Raw genomic sequence first — 20,159 nt, forward strand, 5'->3', positions numbered from 1 at the left:
AGCGATTGACTGCTGCACTGCAAACACTGCAAACAGCAAACAGCAAACAACAAACACAACAAACACAACAAACTGCAAACTGCAAACACAACAAACTGCAAACATGACAAACACAGCAAACAGCAAACAGCAAACAGCAAACAGCAAACAGCAAACAGCAAACAGTAAACAGCAGTCCTTCTACAGCAGAAGAGCCTGTCTTGTCTTACCCAGCGAATTTACTCTCTATTATAGAAAATTAGTTTCCTGGTGCTTATATGAATATACACAATAAGCTACCTCTATCTAGGAAGGTTTATACTTTCTATATAAATCCCTTCTTTCTCTTCTTTCTCTTCTTTTCTCCAAGTATGAATGATTATAAATATCAGGCGTAGGTCCAAAGTGTTAGTATCTGGGTAAGTGTTTAATTGATAGAGCTCTACCCTATCATTAATATACTATAATTCCTGGATCTACAGTAGAGTGTCTTGTTTTGCCTAATAAATACTGGGTATTCTATTAACTATTCAGACTCTTCTATAGAGAGCAGACTATATCACTCTAACTATAGTAATATTGTTATTCTTCATATCTCTCATCTCCTTACTATTACTATTACTATAGTATGTCTGGAGGCGCAGCATCACGTGCCCAATGTGATCTCGTGACTCGTATTCCGACGCGAGCTGAAGCCTGGAAGAACTTGAACCACAACACACTTCCTCGAACAGAGAGAACACAAGCTGACCGAGTCTCCAGTCTAGCAAGATGAGCGCCTCGGATATCATCACGTACATCGGGGTGCCGCTGGCGGTGCTCGGCGTGCTGCCCATCCTGTACACGTCGTGCCGGGCGCTGTGGACGGAACGCAGCATCCGATCGACGCTGAAACGACACGATCTGCTCGAGTCGGCGGTGACGCGTGTGAGTCTGATGGGCGGGCTGGTCGAGGTGGAATTGCCGCGCTGCTCGATCGCCCCGTTGGACCGCGAGCTGGACCAGGCGTACTGGCAGATGAACGGCGCGTACGGCCTCGTCTCGCTCAAGGGAGGCAGCTGGGCCATCTTCCACTGGAACCGCCTGGTGACGGGCCGCGTGCTGTATCGCTTCCAGTTCAAGGACGAGCTGGTCATCCCGCAGGCGGACGTCGACTTGGAGGAGCTGCTCGCCTTCCTCCTCGACCGCGGCGCCGTCCCCGATCCCCAGGGTTGGCGCCTGTTGAAGAGCGTCGGGCTCTGGACGCCGCCAGGCACGGCCTTGCTGCGTCCGCCGCGAGACTGCACCGGCGTCGTGCTCACCGTCGCCGCCCCGGACGATTCCGACGGCGTGTTGAGTCTGCAGCTCCACTGGAAGCCCGAGTGGGATCGCAGGGATGCCGGCAGTCTGCCGCCTTTTTGGATGCGCCTGGAACAGCCGAGATCGGGATACGACGATGTGCTGGTAGAAGCCCCGTCTGCCGTTCAGTTAAAGGGGAGTCTCTCCAGCTTGAAAGGCAGATCGATCAGTCGCGAGAACACCCTCGTTGCAGAGTCGACGACAGAGTCGACGGTAAAGACTGCTGCTGCTGCTGCTTCTGCTGCTGCTGCTGGTGCTGCTTCTGCTGCTGCTGCTGCTAAAACACCCTCCCTTCTATCAAACATTGAAGAAATCAAGGCCCTCGTCACCACGGTGGACAACAGCAGTGTCCGCTTCAAGATGGACCAGGAACAAGTCAAGACCGTCTTCTTCGAAAAGGAGGACGCCACGATGACCGGCGAGCAGCGAGATCTGTCTCCCCTCGGCGAGACCTTCGGTCTGTGGCTCATCTGCGTCGCCGCCGCGTTGAGCCAGCTGCAAGACGCCGGCGGCGGCGGCGGCGGCGGCGGTCTATGGACCTTCTCCATCCCCAACGACGTCGTGACCTTTGCCCGACGCAAGTCGATCCCCTGCGGCGTGATGGTGCTGCTCGGCCTGCTAAAGGAGTCCGACGTGCCGCCCTGGTCCTCGCCGCCGCCGCCGCAGGGCGAGACCACGATGGAAACACACGAACGCATGGAGGAAGACGCCCTGGCCCGGCGGCTGGAAGCCGCCATGCCCGTCGCGCAGGCCGCCGAGGCCCGCCGCGTGCGCATGATGCGCGAGTCGCAGCGCTTCCACACCAACCATCAGAAACGCATCCAGGCGCAGGAGGAGTACGAGCAGCGCCGGCTCGTCGAAGCCATCCAGTCGCCGCGGCTCGAGAACCACGTCATCGCCACCGCCGGCCTGGTCTATCTGGTTGGCGAGAATGTCGTGCCAGCGCACTACACCGTCGCCCAGCTCGCCCACGCCGTCCTCTACCTCCTGCTGCTCGACGAGAAACAGGCCCAGGCCGTTGCCGACATCCTCGAGCGCTGGACGCTCTGGTGCCAGTTTGGCGGCATGCAGCCCGTCCAACTCACCTTCTTGATGGAGAACAAGGTGGCCTTTTGCTACGCGGCCGCTCTGGTCGCGGTCGTGCGCCACGCCAACGCCGACGACGGCAACCTCTCGGCGGATCTACTGGCGAGCATGAGGTTGTGGAAGCGGGTGCGACTCGGATAATGTTACTATCATATACTCATATGCCCTTGTGATTCAACTGAAGTTTTCGCTATTCTATCTACGACCCTTGTGGGCTCTTATGCATGATTCTAATACTGGGTTAATGCTGAGGATCTGGAAGAACATACGCTCCGATTCTAGCCAGTTAGTAAGGCGCCAAACAAAGTAGAGACAGATAGGAACTCACGATATGACGACGAAGCAAGAGGCGAGCATGAATCCCTCGAGAGAGGTGGTCTTGTTCTGGACCATGAGGAAGCTGACGAGCAGCACACTGGCGAAGAGAACGACGGTCTCATACAGACCGAAGATCAGAGTCATCTCCTTCTGCAGACCCCAGCCGATCAGGACCGTGATCGGGGCAAGGAACAGGCCGATCTGGAGGGCCGAGCCGAGGGCGACGTTAATAGCAAGGTCCATCTCGTCCTTGCCGGCGACAATCACCGCCGTCACGATCTCGGCGACGTTGCCCGCGACAGGGAGGATGATCAGCCCGACAAACGACTTGCCCAGCACGCCGCGCTGGTTGAGATGGCGGAAGCTGGAGACGACGTAGTCGGCCGAGATGCCGATCAGGACGGCCGACAGCAGCAGCAGAGCGAGGGCGAGCAAGAAGTCGAGATGCAGGCGATGCAGCCAGCTCTTATTGACAGCTGGTTTGGGGTGTGCTGTCTGCTGAACTTCATGATCGTCCTCTTTCGACACATCTTCCTCTTCCTCTCCCTCGCCCTCCAGCTCCGGCAAGCTCAGTTCCTGGACATAGGCCAGCAGCGCCTCTTCGTCCGAGGTCAGCGCGTCTTTGGCCTTTTTCTGCATCGGTTTGAACTGGAAGAACAGATAGACCAGGTACACGCCGAGGAGGATGATGGAGATCACCCGGCTGTAGGTGCAGGCGGCTTCATCTGAGATGTCTGTATCCCACAGCGTCGCATCGAATGCCATCTAATAGGATGAGCCTGAGGAATGAACCTGGGAAGACTGGGAAGACTTGGGAATACCGGAATTGCAAAACTAAAGACCGTCAAGTTGAGCAGGCCGACAAACAGCTGGGCAATCTCTCGGTCGTACGCCTGTTCCTTGAACTTCATTCCGCCGACGATCATGGCCAGCCCCAGCACCAGCAACACGTTGACCAGGATGGAGCCCAGAAGCGAGTACTGGACGATCTTGATATGGCCTCTTGCCAGGGCAGTGCTTGGGGTTGTCAGCGGCATTCGTGACTTTGGAGCACAACACTTACACACTAATCCATTAGCCATCACGATCAGGAATAGAGGGAGATCAGTCACGTACAAGACAATCAATTCCGACAGATTGCCAAAACTGATGTTCAGCAAGGCGCCCCCTGCCGGCCCCAGATCGAGGGAGAGCCGCTCCGTCGCCAGCGTCAGGACAATGGACAAGAGCACAATGGCAATCAGGTTCAGCGCAAAGGTCGCCGACGCCGGCATCTCCAGCCACGACAGGAAGATGACCAGCGCGGGAACGAGCAGACAGACCAGCATCCGCGGGCTGAGCAGGTCTGCAGGCTTGGTGGGCTTGTCGGGGATGGTCGTGGCCATCTCCCACAGCCAGTTGAAGGATGTTTTGATCCATGAGGCCGGTTCGTGGAGAGGGCGATCGCCGGTATCGGCCTCTCGAGGCAGTGCCTCGTACTGTTCACTCATTGAGAAAGAAAAGAAGAGAAGAGAGATTAATTAGAGAGAGAATAGAGAGAATAGAGAGAATAGAGAGAATAGAGAGAATAGAGAGAATAGAGAGAATAGAGATTAGCTACAATTTGCTGCGTGAATTTGCAGCCTATAGTAAGCCAGCAGATATCAGTAGAGACTGGACTAGAGGCTAATGGAGATTACTGGGATGACTATGAAGGAAAGACTAGAGTGGGAGGTTGATCTCGACGACGTGTTATTTTGTTTGAATTTTCTGGGCCCCTGAAACCCCTTATTCGTCGCCCCGTTTCTCTTGCGCAATCTGACGTGGCTTGATAAGGTTGAAGGTTGATTAGGGTTGGGTTAGGGTTAGGGTTAGGGTTACAGTCAAACAGTAGTATAGCAAATACTGCAGAATAAGGTTAGGGTTAGTATACATTAGGGTTAGGTAGGGTTACTGGTCTAGTATGTCTAGAATACTGCAGAATAAATGTTAGGGTTAGGGTTAGGGTTGGGGTTAACAGTCGAACAGTAGTAATATAAAAGCTAACTAGTGTTAGGGTTTAGGGTTATTCTTAGGGTTTAGGGTTACAGTCGAACAGTGGTAATAGCAAATATTGCAGAATAAAGCTAGTTTAGGGTTGTCTTATAGTGTATCATTAGGGTTAGGTTGGTTACTGGTCAACAAGAGTAAGCAGGTTAGATATATACAGTGAGTATAGATTTATCAAGTCCTAAAGTGACCGAGTGGTAAATCCCTCAATGAGTGATTTGCCTACCAATAATACCAGCTGTATAGCTTCAACATGAGTGATTTAAGATCAGAAGCATTAGATAAGCCACTCAATATAAAACCAGTCCATCAGCTCACTCTCAGCTCAATCATACCAACATGGCAGGTCAAGAGCACATTCACATTGACAGTGACAACTCTGAGGAACAGAAGCAGACCAAAGGTATTCCATCCTATACCTACCTATACCCCTATACACATATACACATATACCCTATACATATTCCGGTACCGGCACCGGCACCGGCACCGGTTCAGGCTTGCTGACCGGTTCAGGCCTCTGGCATCTTCTCTCCGTCTCTGACCTCTGCCAACGTCTGTCAACTTCTCCCTCTCGCGGTCTCTCGCACCAACAGGTCCAGCAACGCACGGCAGAGCATGGCAGGAACAGGCCGTCGCCGCCGCCCTCGCAGTGGACGAGAGCCGTGCTGGGATATCTGTTCGGCGGCTTTGGAGGCCTCCTGCTCGCCGGCTGCGTCCTGGTCTTTGTCTCCTGGAAGCCCCTGGGCGAGCCGCCCGCGACGGCCAACCTCGCCCTGGCCTGGGTCCTGCTCGCCGTCTTCTTCATCCAGGCCGCCTTCAACGCCTGGCAGGACTGGTCGTCCGCGCGCGTCATGGCCTCCATCACCACCATGCTGCCAGACGAGTGCACCGTCGTCCGCGACGGCGCCCGGCAGAGCGTCGCCGCCAGCGACCTGGTGCCTGGCGACATCCTCTGCATCCAGCAGGGCAACAGGCTGCCCGCCGACGTACGCTTCGTCGACATCTCCCACGACGCCAAGTTCGATCGCTCCCTTCTGACGGGAGAGTCGGAGCCCGTCTCGGCCACCGTCGAGTCCACCGACGACAACTATCTCGAGACCCGCTGCATCGGCCTGCAGAGCACGCACTGCGTCTCGGGCTCTGCGCTGGCCGTCTGTGTGGCCACCGGCGACCGAACCGTCTTTGGCCGGATTGCTGGCCTGACGAACCGTCGCTCCACGGCGCCCACGCCCATGCAACGGGAGATCCGGCGCTTCGTTCTGATCATCGTCGGCTTCATCACTGTCGTCGTCCTCGTCATGATCATCCTTTGGTAGGCGGCTTTCGCTTTCTCCTCCTCTTCTTCTCCTCTGTTCCCAGCTGACTGGCAGGGCTGCGTGGTTGCGCAAAGACCATCCGGATTGGATCAACGTTCCCTCCCTGATTGTCGACTGCGTCAGCGTCGGCATTGCCTTCATCCCAGAGGGCCTGCCCATCGCCTTGACCATGAGTCTGACCATCGTCGCCAACATCATGAAGAAGAACAAGATCCTGTGCAAGACCTTGGCCACCGTCGAGACACTGGGGGCTGTCTCGGTCATTTGCTCTGACAAGACCGGCACGCTGACCAAGGTGGAATCGTTGCTGCTGCATCATACGGGAGATACTGATTCGTTTGCAGAATGAAATGTTCGTCACCGACTGTCTCGTCGCCGGACGCGAATATACCGCGCACAGCATCCGCACACACCATCCCGATGAATCGATCAATCGCCTTCGCCTCGTTTCAGGACTGTGTAACGCGGCCGAATTCGACGTCTCGACCCTCCACCGGCCCTTGCACATGGCCAAGATCCATGGCGATCCCACCGACCAGGCCATCCTCCGTCTCTCGCAGTCCCTTGGCGCCGTCAGTGATCTTCGCAGCGAGTGGAAGAAGGACTATGAGATTACTTTCAACAGCAAGAACAAGTTCATGGTCCGCGTCATGTCCTCTGCAGATTCCAGTTTGTAAGGAGTCCCCAAATACTTGCCATTCAGGAAAGAGACACTCATTATCTACACCCCCCCCCTTTTCCAGACTGCTCATCAAGGGTGCCCCCGATATCCTGCTTCCGCGCTGTACCATGACCTACCGTAAAGACGGCAGCGTGCGTGCCTTGTCTGCCCACGAGCTCGGTGAGATTGAGAGCATCAAAGACACCTGGTCTTCCATGGGCAAACGGGTGATTCTCATGGCCCAGAAGGCTGTCTCTGACGACTGGCTGCAATCCCTGGTATCTTCGCAGGATGACAAGCTTGTTCTGCGGGCTGCCGAGGAGGAACTGGTCCTGGTTGGTCTTGTGGGAATCGTCGACCCTCCGGTAGCCCTCTTATCTCCGATCGAGAAGCCTCGTCTTGGGATTTGCCAGCCTGACTGACTGTTCTCAGAGAGACGAGATTCCCGAGGTCATTGACATCCTCCGACGGGCGTCCATCCGCATCGCGATGGTGACCGGCGACTTCAAGCTCACCGCGCAGGCGATTGCCATCGAATGCGGCATCATTCGCACCCATCCGGCTCTGATCCACGATGTCTCTGAATTGTCGCAATCGAGCTCCGACAAGCCCCTTGCCTGTGAGCGCAACGCGATCGTCGTCAGCGGCTCCGACCTGGGCGGCCTGTCGCCCGATCAATGGGGCCTGCTCTGCCAGTACAGGGAGATCGTCTTTGCACGCACCACGCCAGAACAGAAGCTGCGCATCGTCAAGGAGTTCCAGGCCCGCGACAACATCGTCGCCATGACAGGAGACGGCGTCAACGACGCCCCCTCGCTCAAGGCAGCGGATGTCGGCGTTGCGCTCGGCAGCGGCTCGGATATCGCCATCGAAGCCGCTGATATGGTGCTTTTGGACTCCTTCGCTGCCATCGTCGAGGCCGTCAAGTATGGTCGATTGGTGTTTGGTACGCCTCTCTCCCTCTCTCTCCTCTTCTCGTGCATCTTTATCATCCAGCGTATCTCATTTCAAGCAGACAACCTGAAGAAAACTGTCATCTACCTGCTTCCCGCCGGTAGTTTCAGCGAACTCTGTAAGCATCCAGCAGTTGCCCTCAGACACAATACCATTCTTTCATTTGCTAATTGCAAGGGCCGGTTGTTACCAACGTCGCGCTGGGTGTCCCACAAATCCTCTCCTCGTTCCTGATGGTATTTCTCTCTCTCTCTCTCTCTCTCTCTCTCTCTCTGGATGATAAGTCTAATGTTCAGATTATCATTTGCTGTCTTACCGACTGCGCCGGTGCTATCACCCTCGCCTTCGAGAAGCCCGAGTCGGATCTTCTCCTGCGACCTCCTCGAGATCCCAAGAAAGACCGGCTGGTGGACATCAAACTTCTCGGCCACGCCTACATGATCGTCGGGCTCTACGAGTGTCTCCTCTCCTACGTGATGGCCTTTTGGTACATGCAGGTGTGTCTCCTCTCCGGCTTCCTCCCTCGACTACCACCTATCTATATTGACCTCAATAATGTAGCGCCGCGGTGTCCCCTTCAGCGCAATGGTGCTCAAGTTCGGCGACTACGGCCCAGACTATTCCTCGGAGCATGTGGCGGCTGTCGCAAATGAAGCCTCGTCAATCTACTTTGTCACCCTGGTCATCATGCAGTTCTTTAACCTGTTGGCCATCCGGACGCGCCGCCTGAGTATCTTCCAGCAACCGCCGATCCTGAATCGCGAGACGCAGAATCTCCTCTTGTTCCCGGCAATGCTGTTTGCCCTGTGCATGGTGTTCATCTGTACGTTCTTTCTCTCGTCCCACCCTTTTCTCCCCTTGTTGACCAACTACTTCTAGTCTGCTATATCCCCGGGCTGCAAAAGTCTATCGACACAACCTCCATCCCCGCCGAGCACTTCTTCCTCCCAGTCGCCTTCGGTGTCGGCCTGCTTTTCTTCGACGAAGGACGCAAATACTGTGTTCGTCATGGGCACGGCTTCTTTGCGAGGATTGCATGGTAGACGGGTCGATTCGAGTCTTGCATGCTCTTTTCTATGTCAATTAGTCAGTAGTCTGCCTCCTTCTTATCACCAACCAATGATCTCTCCAGCGTGGCTGGACTGACATCAGCAGGATTCAGCTAGATCCTGATCATTGAAATGATGATGCCTGATCGCGTAGCATTCATAAGCTGAAAAATCCTGCTGGATTGGATTTTTCATCTCTATTGGAAAGTTTGGGCGAATAATTGAGGACCATGTCCAGCCGTCTCCCTGTCAACGTCCGACCAGTGCATTACGACCTGGGTCTAGAGCTAGATCTTGAGACATGTCAATTCCAAGGAACAGTTGATATTAGGTATTCTCTGTATCTCCCCAGTTGCCAGAAAGGTGCTAACGACTAGGCTTGTCGTACAAGAGACGACGTCGATGATCACCCTGCATGCCGTTGATCTGGCAATCCACGATCCCAGGATCTCCGGCGTGGAGATTCCCATGGCCAGCCTGTCTCACAATGCAGAGAATCAAACGGCGAGCATCAAACTGGAGCAGCCATTGAGCAGTGGAGAAACAGCCACCCTCTCGCTGCGCTTCACAGGCACCCTCGACGAGCGTATGGCCGGTCTGTATCTCTCACGCTACACAGACGCCAACGACAAGACACACCGTCTGGCCGTCACGCAGATGGAGCCCACGTATGCGAGACGGGCGTTCCCCTGTTTCGACGAGCCGGCGCTCAAAGCCAGCTTCGCCGTAACGGTGATTGCCGCGTCGCATCTGGCCTGCCTGAGCAACATGGACGTGAAGAGCGTGGAGTATATCACCAGTAATACAAAAAGAGTGACATTCTCCACCTCCCCGGCCATGTCAACGTACATCGTCGCCATTCTCGTCGGCGAGCTGGACATGCTCGAGACGGACACGGCGCGCATCCCCGTGCGTCTCGTCGCAGCGCCGGGCAGGGAGATCGACAGGCTCGGACCCTTTGCATTGGACTTGACGGCCCGTACGCTGGCCTTGTACGAGCAACGCTTCGACAGCCCGTTCCCCCTGTCCAAGATGGACATCGTCGCGGTGCCGGACTACGTCGGCGCCATGGAGAACTGGGGGTTGCTCGTCTACCGCGAAGCAGACGTGCTGGTGGACGTGGCGTCTTCAACCGCCAAACAGCGAGTCGTGCCTTTGATCCAGCATGAGTTGGCGCATCAATGGTTTGGGAATCTGGTCACCATGGAATGGTGGGATGGTACGTCGCATAAACCCCAGAAAATCACAATAAAGGATCGGTCTGATCATCTAGGCCTCTGGTTGAACGAAGGCTTCGCCGACTGGATGTCCCGGTACGCCTGCGATGCCTTGTACCCCGACTGGCGCGTGTGGGAGATGTACGTGGCCGAGAGTCTGCAGCGGGGATTATCTCTCGACTCGCTGCGCAGCTCGCATCCCCTGCAGGTGGCGATCCATCGAGAAGAAGAGATCGGGCAGATCTTCGACGCCATCTCGTACACCAAGGGGGCCTGCATCCTGCGCATGATTGCCGGGTTTCTCGGCCAAGACGAGTTCCTGCGCGGCGTGCAGCTGTACATCAGACGCCATGCGTTTGGAACCGCCACGACGGACGATCTATGGGATGCCTTGACGCAGAGCAGCGGCGGCAAACAGGATGTTCGCCAGCTGATGTCTGTCTGGACGTCGCGCGTGGGATTCCCCGTGCTGACCGTGACGGAGGATGCGACGGCGAACACGGTCCACGTCAGACAGAACCGCTTCCTAGCAACGGGCGATGTACAGCCCGACGAGGACGAGACTTTGTATCCCGTCTTTCTGGGGCTGCGCACCTCGACCGGCGTGGACAGCAAGATCCACAAGACCCTGCTGCTGACGGACCGCGAATGTACGCTCAAGCTCGACAGTCTGGACTTCTTCAAGCTGAACGCAGACCACACGGGCTTCTATCGAACGGCATATACCCCGTCCCGACTGCGTCGACTGGGCCAGGCCGCGCGACAACGCCGGCTGCCCGTGGTCGACCGCGTCGGCCTCGTCGCCGATGCAGCTGCTCTAGCCGCGGCGGGATACCAAGGGACGACGAGCGTGCTGGCGCTGCTGCAGGAATTGCAGTCCGAACCAGAGTACTTTGTGTGGAAGCAGATGGTGGCCAGCCTTGCCTCGATCCGCGCCGCGTGGATCTTCTCCCCCGACGAGACGATGCAGCGCGCTCTGCACTCGTTTGAACGACAACTGGTCAGCGCCAAAGCCCACCAGCTCGGCTGGGTGATCGACGACGACGACGACGACGACACCCACGACAGCCATCTCAGCCGACAGTTCAAGACCCTGCTGTTCGAGAGCGCGGTGCGAGCGGGCGACGAGCGCGCCCACGAAGCTGCGATGGAGATGTTCCGGCGCTTCCAAACCGACCGGACCGCCATCCACGCCGATCTGCGCGCCGCCGTGTTTGCAGCAGCCATCATGACAGGCGGCGAGGAGGCGTATCACCTCGTTCTCAACGAATACCGGACCGCGCCGACGAGCGACCAGCGCATCACTGCCCTCCAAGCCCTGGGCGAGGCGCGCGACCCGCTTCTCCTCCAGCGCACGATCGACATGCTTCTCTCTTCCGAAGTGCGGCTGCAGGACATGCACGTTCCGATGCGGTCGCTCTGTACGCATCGTGACGGCATCCTCGCGCTGTGGGAGTGGCTCACGCTCCACTGGGAGACGGTGCAGAGCCGACTCTCTGTTGGACTGGTTCTGTTCGGGATGGTGGTCGGGCTGTGTACGAGCGGATTCACGACCGACGAGCAGCGAGAACAGGTGCAGAGATTCTTCCAGGATAAAGCGTGCGACCTGTTCGACAAGGCGTTGCAGCAGAGTCTGGACGAGGTGAGAATGAAGGCTCGCTGGGTGCAGAGGGATGCAGAGGAAGTCAAGAGATGGCTGCATCGAGAGGGATATCCTATCGACATGGTGCCCAAGCAGTCGCTGCCTCGTTATGCAGTCGGTCTGGCTATACTGGGGCAGATGTACATGCTCGGGAGATATTTCTTTTGACTGCAGAGAGCAGTCCAGATATTCTGTATACACTATGCAGATATTACAGCAGAACCTGGAATATTCTCAGCTTAATAAGACCCTTTACTATAAAAAGTATTAAAATGGGTAAATAAGACAGACTTCAGCTATAGTCATTATTGAAAGGACTATACTCTATACTTGATAGAGACTGATTCATTGGCAGTATTACTAGTAATAATAGGTATCTATATAAAAGAATGAAAGAATGACTTGTCTCTTGACATGTCATTTTATGTCAAATCAGCCTGTTTCTCTTCTTTTCCACGAGTAGATTTAGGGTTAGGGTTAGGGTTGGTTTTGGTTACCATGTACTCCGTACTCCCAGGCGACGGTGAATTACCTTATATAGTATAGCGTTCCTATTAAGGGAAAGCGCGTCTTACGTATCTTGATCTCGACGTCTGCTCTATAAACTCAAGCTGCCTGCCTCAAAAAGAACGACGCACTTTAATCTTCTGTTTTCCACTCTCCCTCCTTTTACTGCTGCCTTCCCGCTATTCCTCTTGGCCGCCGTATCCGCTGCACTGCCCCCTCATCTCCCCCTCTTTCAACACCAATGGCAAAAATGTCGCATTGTTGGATATGATCAGGATCAGGTTGATTGATCAGACGCCTTGTCGCTTCTGCCATGTATCCAAGAAAATTTGGACCAGCAATACACCAGTTAGCCGCAGCATCCCGGCCATAATGAAGATCAGAATGGATCTGTAATTGATGCTGTGGAAGGCCTTCTGTCGCAGCCCTTATAAATAGTATTCCCCATCCCTTTAGTAATTTTGCTAAAAACGGCTAAAAGTAGTAAATTATCCCAGCTCCCCTATAAGCAGAATGTAGACTTCTTCCATTTATACCTAAGTAGAGAATAGCCTGGAGTAGAACAAGAAGGGTATATTACTAAATTATTCAATAAGGGCCTGACTATAGGGAAAAACATTTAAGAGTCGGATGTCTACAATCCTGCATGGTAAAGAGATATATGGCTCCTTAGTTGATGCCAATTTTTGAAGCCTCCAGGACAAGAAGCACATCTAAATACAGATCCATGAGTGTCCAAGTGCTTCTTCAAATTGCGTTTCCAAACCATAGCAGCACACCAAGGACACTTCACCCTCATAGAAGTACACCGTATACATCTCGTAGAAGACGGCCGCAAATCCCACAGCCTGGATAAAACTATCTGCAAGATCAATCACTGATGGAGGCAATGTTAGCGCCCGCAAAGCATCTTCCACAGGCTACCCGTTGCGAACCCAATAGTCCGAGATCAGGTGAGTGGGCGGCTTACGCAAAGCTAGCTAGATAACTCGCATGAAAGCAAGACAAGTTGGTGTACCAAGAGGAATATAAATATTTGCATCTTTTCTTTCATTGAAGCTGGAAGCCGGCCGAGTATCATACTACTTCTCTTTGATCTCTCTGAGGATTTAACAGAAGTTGGCTTATTGAAAATCAGAGTCATCCGAACGTAAGCCTTTGCGCTTTCAAAATGGCTACACAAACGATTCGATTTTTAACAGTCTCCCAAATTCAACGACTTCATGCAAGATTTGTCATTCCCAATGCCGTTCCAGCCCAGCCAAGCCTGCTAGAGTCTGTAGTCTATTTGCCAATGAACATGAAACATTATGCAAAAGAGGATGATGTTTTTCAGCTTGCTGCGAACCTTGCTGAGAAAATAATGAAAAACCATGCCTTTCAGGATGGGAACAAACGCACCGCCTTACTGGCCGCTGATATGTTCTTGAAGATCAACGGCTACTACCTTTAAAAAGTGCCATTCGCGGACGATCCACACAATGAGGGGCTAGCAAATGCTTATGTCGCCATTATTACCAACCAATGGACTGCTGAACAGTTAGGAAACTATTATAAGTCTGTAGCAGCACCTCTTGTTCCGGCGACTGCAGAAGTCATGGAATATAGAAGTTCAGCTACCAAGTACTAGTCTCATACTCTCCATCGGCATCTTTGAGGCTTTGGATGGCTTCTGTGTGGTGTTCTGATTGCAGGATCCTGTTCAGATGAGGTTTATAGTCACAAAGTATTTGATTTTGCATATTGATTGTGTATCTTATATATTTTTAGTTATCTTTACTTTAAATAGAAGGGAAGGAGGCCTATATAATAGAAGTCTTTATTAGTTTAGTACTTACTCCTACCACTTTATTAACTATTATATTATCTAATTAAGACTGCATTACATTCACCATGCTTTCCTTTAATATGCATATTAATTGCTAATTAAATAAAGCACATTTTAAAGGCAATTATTACTATTACCCTTTCTCTGGGTTCTTGTCGTACAGTCGCAATCCCTCTTCACAGTCATATATTAAACAATTCCTGCTATTGCTACAGAGAAAAACAGCCCTGAAATCACATATCCTTCAGTTGGTGGAGTACGCTGGCCAGGCTCCGTCCAGTAACACTTGCCTTCTCGGCAAAATTTGCTAGATAGATAGCATGGATCAGTATCCATAAGACGGGAAGGACTGGACTAGTTTGTACCATCATCTGTTCCATCTAGAACTATCTCGTACATCTTTCCGCTCAGATACAAGGTTGCAGGGCTTGTATTTGACTTTGTGGGGTGAGGAATCTGGCTTGGGACATAGAGGCGGGGATAACTGGATGATTCTAGCAATAAAAACGTACTGTTAGCATCGGCTGTACTAAACAATCATACAATGACAACTTACTGAACCCAAAGTGTTGCGAATCATGGAAATATGTAAGTTTACATCTATCTTCAGCACTTGCTGCAGAAGCAGCTGTACAGGGACTGGCAGCACGGAGTGCACTACTGACCCCTTGATCAATCAAAACATAAGTCTCTCCCGGGTTGCCAATAATAACGGGCACTTTGTTAGTAATCAGATGTCCTTTCACGTCATGGGTGATGAAATCTGTTGTGACTCGATGAAAATGTCGCGCGAATCGTGCGCCTCCGGTGATATGAAAGGATGTCAAGGGTCGAGAAGCGCGGCGAAACATATGGGATCGAACTAATTGAAGACTCAAGTCCATGAAGGGCCAAAGCTTCGTATTTGAGACGTATTATGAGCTCTCTCGGTTGCAGAATGCGTATGCGCGATAGGGGTTGATGACAGACTCAACCTGGAGCGTGCTCTGAGTTACCCATTCCGAAGGAACGGGATCTCAGAGCGGATAAATATATCCGCATGTCGTTACTGTAAGGAAATCCCTAGCTTTCAGGTCAACTCAAAAACAGTTCAGGTGAAACTGTTTTTCCGTTCAGGCCACAGGCTCAGATAGATCGTCGGATATACTATCTTCCGAGCTGCCCCAAACAGGCTTAACGCCTTGCAAGGGTTAGCAGGAGTCATTGCCGTGTCACCGAGTGGTGCCTCGCGACCGAACACCTCGTTAGCCTTCCGATCACTTAATGTTCAGGTATCCATTAATTTAAGCATACGCGCGCGAAATCTCAGTTGTACATATATATAGATGAACGCTAATGGAAGAAGAGAGGATATAGTTAGGGCTTCCAAGGAACCAGAAACTCTTTTGTACCCTTCCGGGACCTCAGGGCTTGGAAATCTAGCCAAATAATATAATTTATTTAGGAAGGGCAACCCCAGTCCAGGAAGGGTTGGCGCCAGTTCAATCTCATTCATACATAAGAAGGAAAGGTGGTGTGAATGTGCATATAAACCTTAAATAAATCTTATAATATCTAATTATTTACTGCCAGGCAAATAGGCGTTGGGCAAAGAACTAGTCTAGAGCACAATAATAAATATTATAAACCCTTATATATTAGTGAGAGGCTAGGTTTACTACCTATTTTTATTTACTTATTAAATACTTTCACCATGTCATCTCTACCTAATTATTAGAAACTGAATTTCCCCCTGGCGGCAAATAAATAGATAGGAAGTACCCTTTACTGCGCAATATGAGGCACTCCCCTAGTTTCTTGGCGCACAGTATCTCCTGCCAATGGGTTATTGGCAGGTATGAAAGGTCTGAGGGCAAAGCTGTAAGGCCGGCACTGACGCCGCCCTATAAGCCAGCTGACTAAGTATACCATGCAACTGTTAGTCAACATTAGGCATTAGTTAGACACCTATTAAGTACCCTACTTAAAGTTAAGATATATATTATTCTCTTTAGATAAAATAGAATTTTAAGCACTTTATCTTATTCTTTTATTAAATTTATTATAGACTCCTTATATCTTTAGATCTTATTATTATCTAGTTATATTAATATTTTACTTATCTACCTTTAATAGTATAAGATTACTACTTATAATTTAAAGTACTTCTTTTATATATTAGATTAAAGTAACCTTAATTTAATATAAAAATTCTAAGGCTATAAGAGACCTATACTTAAAAATAACTTAAAATAAATAATATATTAGTAATAAGCTATTATCTTAAGAATATTAAATTAATTATTAAGGATATTTAACTATTCTTAAGTAACCTCTAGTATTAAGGTATCTATAACTAATTAATTAAATACTAATATAAATAAACTAATTTATACTATAGAGGGGCCTAAAGTACCTCTTAATATCTTAATAAATTAAATAAAGGAATAGTTAATTTAAGAATTTCTTAAAGATTTATCTAATAATCTACTAACTCTCCCTAGACTTATAACTAATTAGAAGTATTAAGATACTATACTCTAGCTAGCTCTTATAAATAATAAAGTACTATAATAAATATTATATATTATTAAATAATATTTATTAATAGAGGCTATTAAATATTTAAAGCCTAAATTCTATATAAATAAATCTATAAAGAAGCTTTATCTTTAGAAATATAATTTTTTAGCCTATATAGAAGCTAAATTATCCTCTTTTTAAAAAGAAGAGGATAGAATATAGTATATTAAAGATTAACTTTAAAATAATATAAAAATAAAATAACTAAGGTGCTATAACTTAGAATTATAGACTTTAATTAGACTATTTAACTTCCTATATTAATAATATAAGAGAGACTATAATAAAGGATTAATTATCTTTAATAAACTTTAAAACTTATAATAAAAGTAGAATTAAAGTATTATAAATTTTTTTAGTAACTAGAAGAATATTATATAAATATCTATTATAAGTTAAGTAATTACTAAGAATCTTATTTAAAACTAATTCTTTATATATATAATTAAATTAAAGCTATATAAAGAGATTATTAAGAATTTAATTATTTTTTATAATATTAACTTTATTATAAGCTTTCTCTTAACTATTAAATTTAAGAAGTATATACTAAAGGATTTAAAATAAAGTAATTTATAAAGAGTAGAATTATCTATTTATAAAGCTACTAATTATAATTTATTAATAATTATAATATTAATACTTAATAAAGGCACTAGTAACTAGTATAAAAAGTCTTAAAAAAGAGAGAGAGATAAGGATACTATAAAGAATATAAAAAGATAATATTCTTCTTAATAACTCTTATTAAAGGAATATAAGTAATAAATAAAAGAAAAATACTACTTTATTTATAATAAGACTAGATATATTTCTCTAAACTACCTTAAAAAGGAGAAGAAGATAGGTTAAAGAAAGAATAATATTAAAAAAATAATTAATAATCTTAATATTATTATAATAAAATAAGAACTCCTTAATATACTAGTTTTAGCCTATATATAAAGAGATAACTCTAATTAATCACTCTTTATTATAGCTAATATTTAGATTACTCTTAAAATTAGGTGTATTAAAATAAAGATACTATTAAATAATAGTATTTAAGAAGACTTTATTTTTTATTACTTTTTATTTATTAATAACTTAAGTCCTATATATAAATACCTAGGATCTATTAAGTTTATTAATAGCTAGACTATCTTTTACTTTAGTTTATTCTCTTTAATAACTTTTATTTAAGATATCTAAAGATAAGTAGAGTAATATAATATCCTTTATAATATTATTAATATATAGAAATATAACCTTATACTAAAATAAATATAGTTAGTATATATTAACTTATATATTAATTTTATTACCTTAATCTAATATTATTTTAAATAATTTATTAAATAAATTAAGATTAACTCTATAAACTATTTTATTAAGCTCTCTTATAATAAAACTATTTACTTCTTATTTATAGACCTTATTTTAGATTTTATAGGGGCCTTTAGTCTATCTAAAGTTTATTAGGCCTATAAGAGTATCTTCTTTAAATATAAGATAAGACTCCTTTTTATAGAAACTATAAAATATAAGATTAAACTTATAAGTAATAAGCTGCCCCTCTAGGGGGCTATATATAACTTATTAGCCCCTAAACTAAAGATACTTTATAAGTATCTTTAAGAAAAGATATAATAAGGCTAGATTTAGCCCTTAATAAGCTCTATTAATATACTTATTCTTTTTATTAAAAAATTAAATAATATATTATAATTATATATTAACTATAAGGCTCTTAATATAATTATTAAAAAAGACTATTACCTCCTATTATATATTAATAAGCTAATAGATTAAGTAATAAGTATAAAATTCTTTATTAAGCTTAACCTATATAATACTTATTATTAAATCTATATTTATAAAGATAATAAATAGAAGACTTTTTTTTATACTTATTATAATTAATATAAATATTTAGTAATATCTTTTAGACTTATTAATATACTAGCTATTTTTTAATCTTATATTAATAAAGCTATATATAGAATCTTAGATATTTTTTATATAATTTACCTAGATAATATCCTTATCTTTTTAGAATTAGAAGAGGAATATATTAACTATATTAATTAAGTATTATATTAATTATATATTTATAATCTATATATTAAGTTATTTAAGTATAAATTCTATAAATTAGAGCTAAAATTCCTTAGCTTTATTATAGATTAAGATAACTTTAAAATAGACTTAGCTTATATTAATATTATTAAGAAATAACCTAAACTATAAATATTCTATAACTTATAAGTCTTCTTAGGGTTTATAGGATACTTTTATTAGTTTATAGATTAATATTTTAACCTAATAACACCCCTTATTAATATTACTTAAGGAATAAAGAAGAGGAAGCTAATATAAGCTTTTATATTAATATTTATTATAAAAGAGACTTTTAATAAGCTTAAAGAAGCCTTTATAAATCTATTTATTTTAACTTATTTTAACTTAAAATAAGAACTATATCTAGTAATTAATATATTTAGGTTTATAATTACTATAATTTTATTATAACTAGAAGATACTAAAGGAAAACTTAAGATAAGAATAAATATATAATATTCTATAGCTTTTTACTCTTAAAAGCTAAATAATATTAAATAATAATATAATACTTATAATTAAGAGCTTCTAGCTATTATTAAGATATTTAAGACTTAATATTACTATCTTAAAGGCTCTAAGTATTCTATATAAATATAAATTAATTATATTAATTTAAGATACTTCTTTATTATAAAGATATTAACTATATACTAGGTATATTAAGTAGAATTATTAGCTTTATATAACTTTTATATTAAATATAAGCTAAGGAAGATAAATCTAATAAATACCTTATTATACTATTGTGATATTGATGGGGCTATATATATCACTTAACTAAATATACTGCTAGAAAGCAGTATATTAAATGCCTTTTTAGTTGAGTGGTTAAGTACTTGGCTAAGAATTTCTTATTATACTGCTTTCTAAGCCAGAACTATTAAAGCATACCCTATATTTAAAACCGGGCAAGGTCAATTTGCCTAATTTTAAATTAATTATTATCTATTAATTAGGGGCTTACTAAAAGTTATATAAGATATCTAAAAGAGATATAGGGTTATATGATTCCAGGAATTAGTAAGCCAATACCTAGGGCACTATATATAGATTAACTCCTATTTAATAAACCCTATTATATCCTAGGGTTAAGAAGACATCACTCCTAGAAAGAAACCACCTCTAGACTTTAAGAAAAAACTATAAGGTCATAGTTAAGTCTAAGTGGGGGAGGATATGATATTAATAGGGCTATATATATTACTTAACTAAATATACTACTAAAAAGCAGTATATTAAATGCCTTTTTAGTTAAGTAGTTAAGTACTTAGCTAAGAATTTCTTATTAGATATAATATTATAAGTAAGTGATATTAAGAACTTTTATATAGCTATAAGTAAGATTACCTTAGCAGAACACTAAGGTGCCTACTCACTAATAATATAAGATCTCTTAACTCTAATAGAGTAGTTATATAGAGTTTTTACTTTATATTAAGGATTAATTAATTTTATAAAGTTTTATTACTATTAGATTACTTAGCTTTTAATAAGCTAAGGGAAGGTATATAGATATCTTCTCTCTAATCTATAATAGTAATAGAATAAAGATTTTTCTAGTGAAGTTA

The 20,159-nt window shown here is 45.5% G+C and overlaps 6 protein-coding genes across 6 annotated transcripts; 4 read left to right on the forward strand and 2 right to left on the reverse strand.

The window, feature by feature from the left end:
* The first annotated feature begins 696 nt into the window (after positions 1-696).
* ASPZODRAFT_137327 (hypothetical protein) lies at positions 697-2,855 on the forward strand. Its single transcript, XM_022724283.1, has one exon. It carries the CDS (start codon positions 916-918, stop codon positions 2,542-2,544), a length of 1,629 nt encoding a protein of 542 aa, XP_022576932.1. The 5' UTR covers positions 697-915; the 3' UTR covers positions 2,545-2,855.
* Positions 2,569-4,442, reverse strand: ASPZODRAFT_137329 (hypothetical protein). The gene is made up of 4 exons (XM_022724284.1): positions 3,832-4,442; positions 3,543-3,738; positions 2,732-3,486; positions 2,569-2,681 (listed from the first exon to the last, which is right to left on the reverse strand). Exons 1-4 carry the CDS (start codon positions 4,209-4,211, stop codon positions 2,645-2,647), a joined length of 1,368 nt encoding a protein of 455 aa, XP_022576933.1. The 5' UTR covers positions 4,212-4,442; the 3' UTR covers positions 2,569-2,644.
* Positions 4,443-5,088: 646 nt separating this feature from the next.
* Positions 5,089-8,726, forward strand: ASPZODRAFT_20541 (hypothetical protein; the record flags this gene model as incomplete). The annotated part of the gene is made up of 11 exons (XM_022727615.1): positions 5,089-5,152; positions 5,266-6,064; positions 6,123-6,363; positions 6,413-6,741; positions 6,812-7,094; positions 7,162-7,675; positions 7,745-7,801; positions 7,861-7,919; positions 7,980-8,180; positions 8,245-8,506; positions 8,563-8,726. The coding sequence occupies 11 exons, from the start codon at positions 5,089-5,091 to the stop codon at positions 8,724-8,726; spliced, it is 2,973 nt and encodes a 990-aa protein (XP_022576934.1).
* A 236-nt stretch (positions 8,727-8,962) lies between these two features.
* On the forward strand, positions 8,963-11,759 carry ASPZODRAFT_77027 (hypothetical protein; the record flags this gene model as incomplete). Its single annotated transcript, XM_022730145.1, has 3 exons — positions 8,963-9,063; positions 9,110-9,951; positions 10,006-11,759. The coding sequence occupies 3 exons, from the start codon at positions 8,963-8,965 to the stop codon at positions 11,757-11,759; spliced, it is 2,697 nt and encodes an 898-aa protein (XP_022576935.1).
* Positions 11,760-13,210: 1,451 nt separating this feature from the next.
* On the forward strand, positions 13,211-13,901 carry ASPZODRAFT_137334 (hypothetical protein). Its single transcript, XM_022724285.1, has one exon. The coding sequence runs from the start codon at positions 13,270-13,272 to the stop codon at positions 13,549-13,551; it is 282 nt and encodes a 93-aa protein (XP_022576936.1). The 5' UTR covers positions 13,211-13,269; the 3' UTR covers positions 13,552-13,901.
* A 160-nt stretch (positions 13,902-14,061) lies between these two features.
* On the reverse strand, positions 14,062-14,990 carry ASPZODRAFT_137335 (hypothetical protein). Its single transcript, XM_022724286.1, has 3 exons — positions 14,483-14,990; positions 14,292-14,420; positions 14,062-14,233 (listed from the first exon to the last, which is right to left on the reverse strand). Exons 1-3 carry the CDS (start codon positions 14,808-14,810, stop codon positions 14,160-14,162), a joined length of 531 nt encoding a protein of 176 aa, XP_022576937.1. The 5' UTR covers positions 14,811-14,990; the 3' UTR covers positions 14,062-14,159.
* Positions 14,991-20,159: the final 5,169 nt, after the last annotated feature.

Source organism: Penicilliopsis zonata, assembly GCF_001890105.1.
Source record: "Penicilliopsis zonata CBS 506.65 unplaced genomic scaffold ASPZOscaffold_29, whole genome shotgun sequence".
In the NCBI taxonomy this organism is placed as follows: Eukaryota; Fungi; Ascomycota; class Eurotiomycetes; order Eurotiales; family Aspergillaceae; genus Penicilliopsis; species Penicilliopsis zonata.

Excerpts from the sequence above, each read along its gene's own strand:
- ASPZODRAFT_137327 (XM_022724283.1), top strand. The coding sequence starts at position 916 with ATGGGCGGGCTGGTCGAGGTGGAATTGCCGCGCTGCTCGATCGCCCCG.
- ASPZODRAFT_137329 (XM_022724284.1), bottom strand. The coding sequence starts at position 4,211 with ATGAGTGAACAGTACGAGGCACTGCCTCGAGAGGCCGATACCGGCGAT. Across the intron at positions 3,739-3,831 it reads GAATTGATTGTCTTGTACGT|CACTGCCCTGGCAAGAGGCC; the intron begins GACTGATCTCCC and ends GACAACCCCAAG. Across the intron at positions 2,682-2,731 it reads TCTTGCTTCGTCGTCATATC|AATCGGAGCGTATGTTCTTC; the intron begins GTGAGTTCCTAT and ends CTAACTGGCTAG.
- ASPZODRAFT_137334 (XM_022724285.1), top strand. The coding sequence starts at position 13,270 with ATGGCTACACAAACGATTCGATTTTTAACAGTCTCCCAAATTCAACGA.
- ASPZODRAFT_137335 (XM_022724286.1), bottom strand. The coding sequence starts at position 14,810 with ATGGACTTGAGTCTTCAATTAGTTCGATCCCATATGTTTCGCCGCGCT. Across the intron at positions 14,421-14,482 it reads TTCGCAACACTTTGGGTTCA|AATCATCCAGTTATCCCCGC; the intron begins GTAAGTTGTCAT and ends TTTTATTGCTAG. Across the intron at positions 14,234-14,291 it reads TCTAGATGGAACAGATGATG|CAAATTTTGCCGAGAAGGCA; the intron begins GTACAAACTAGT and ends CTATCTATCTAG.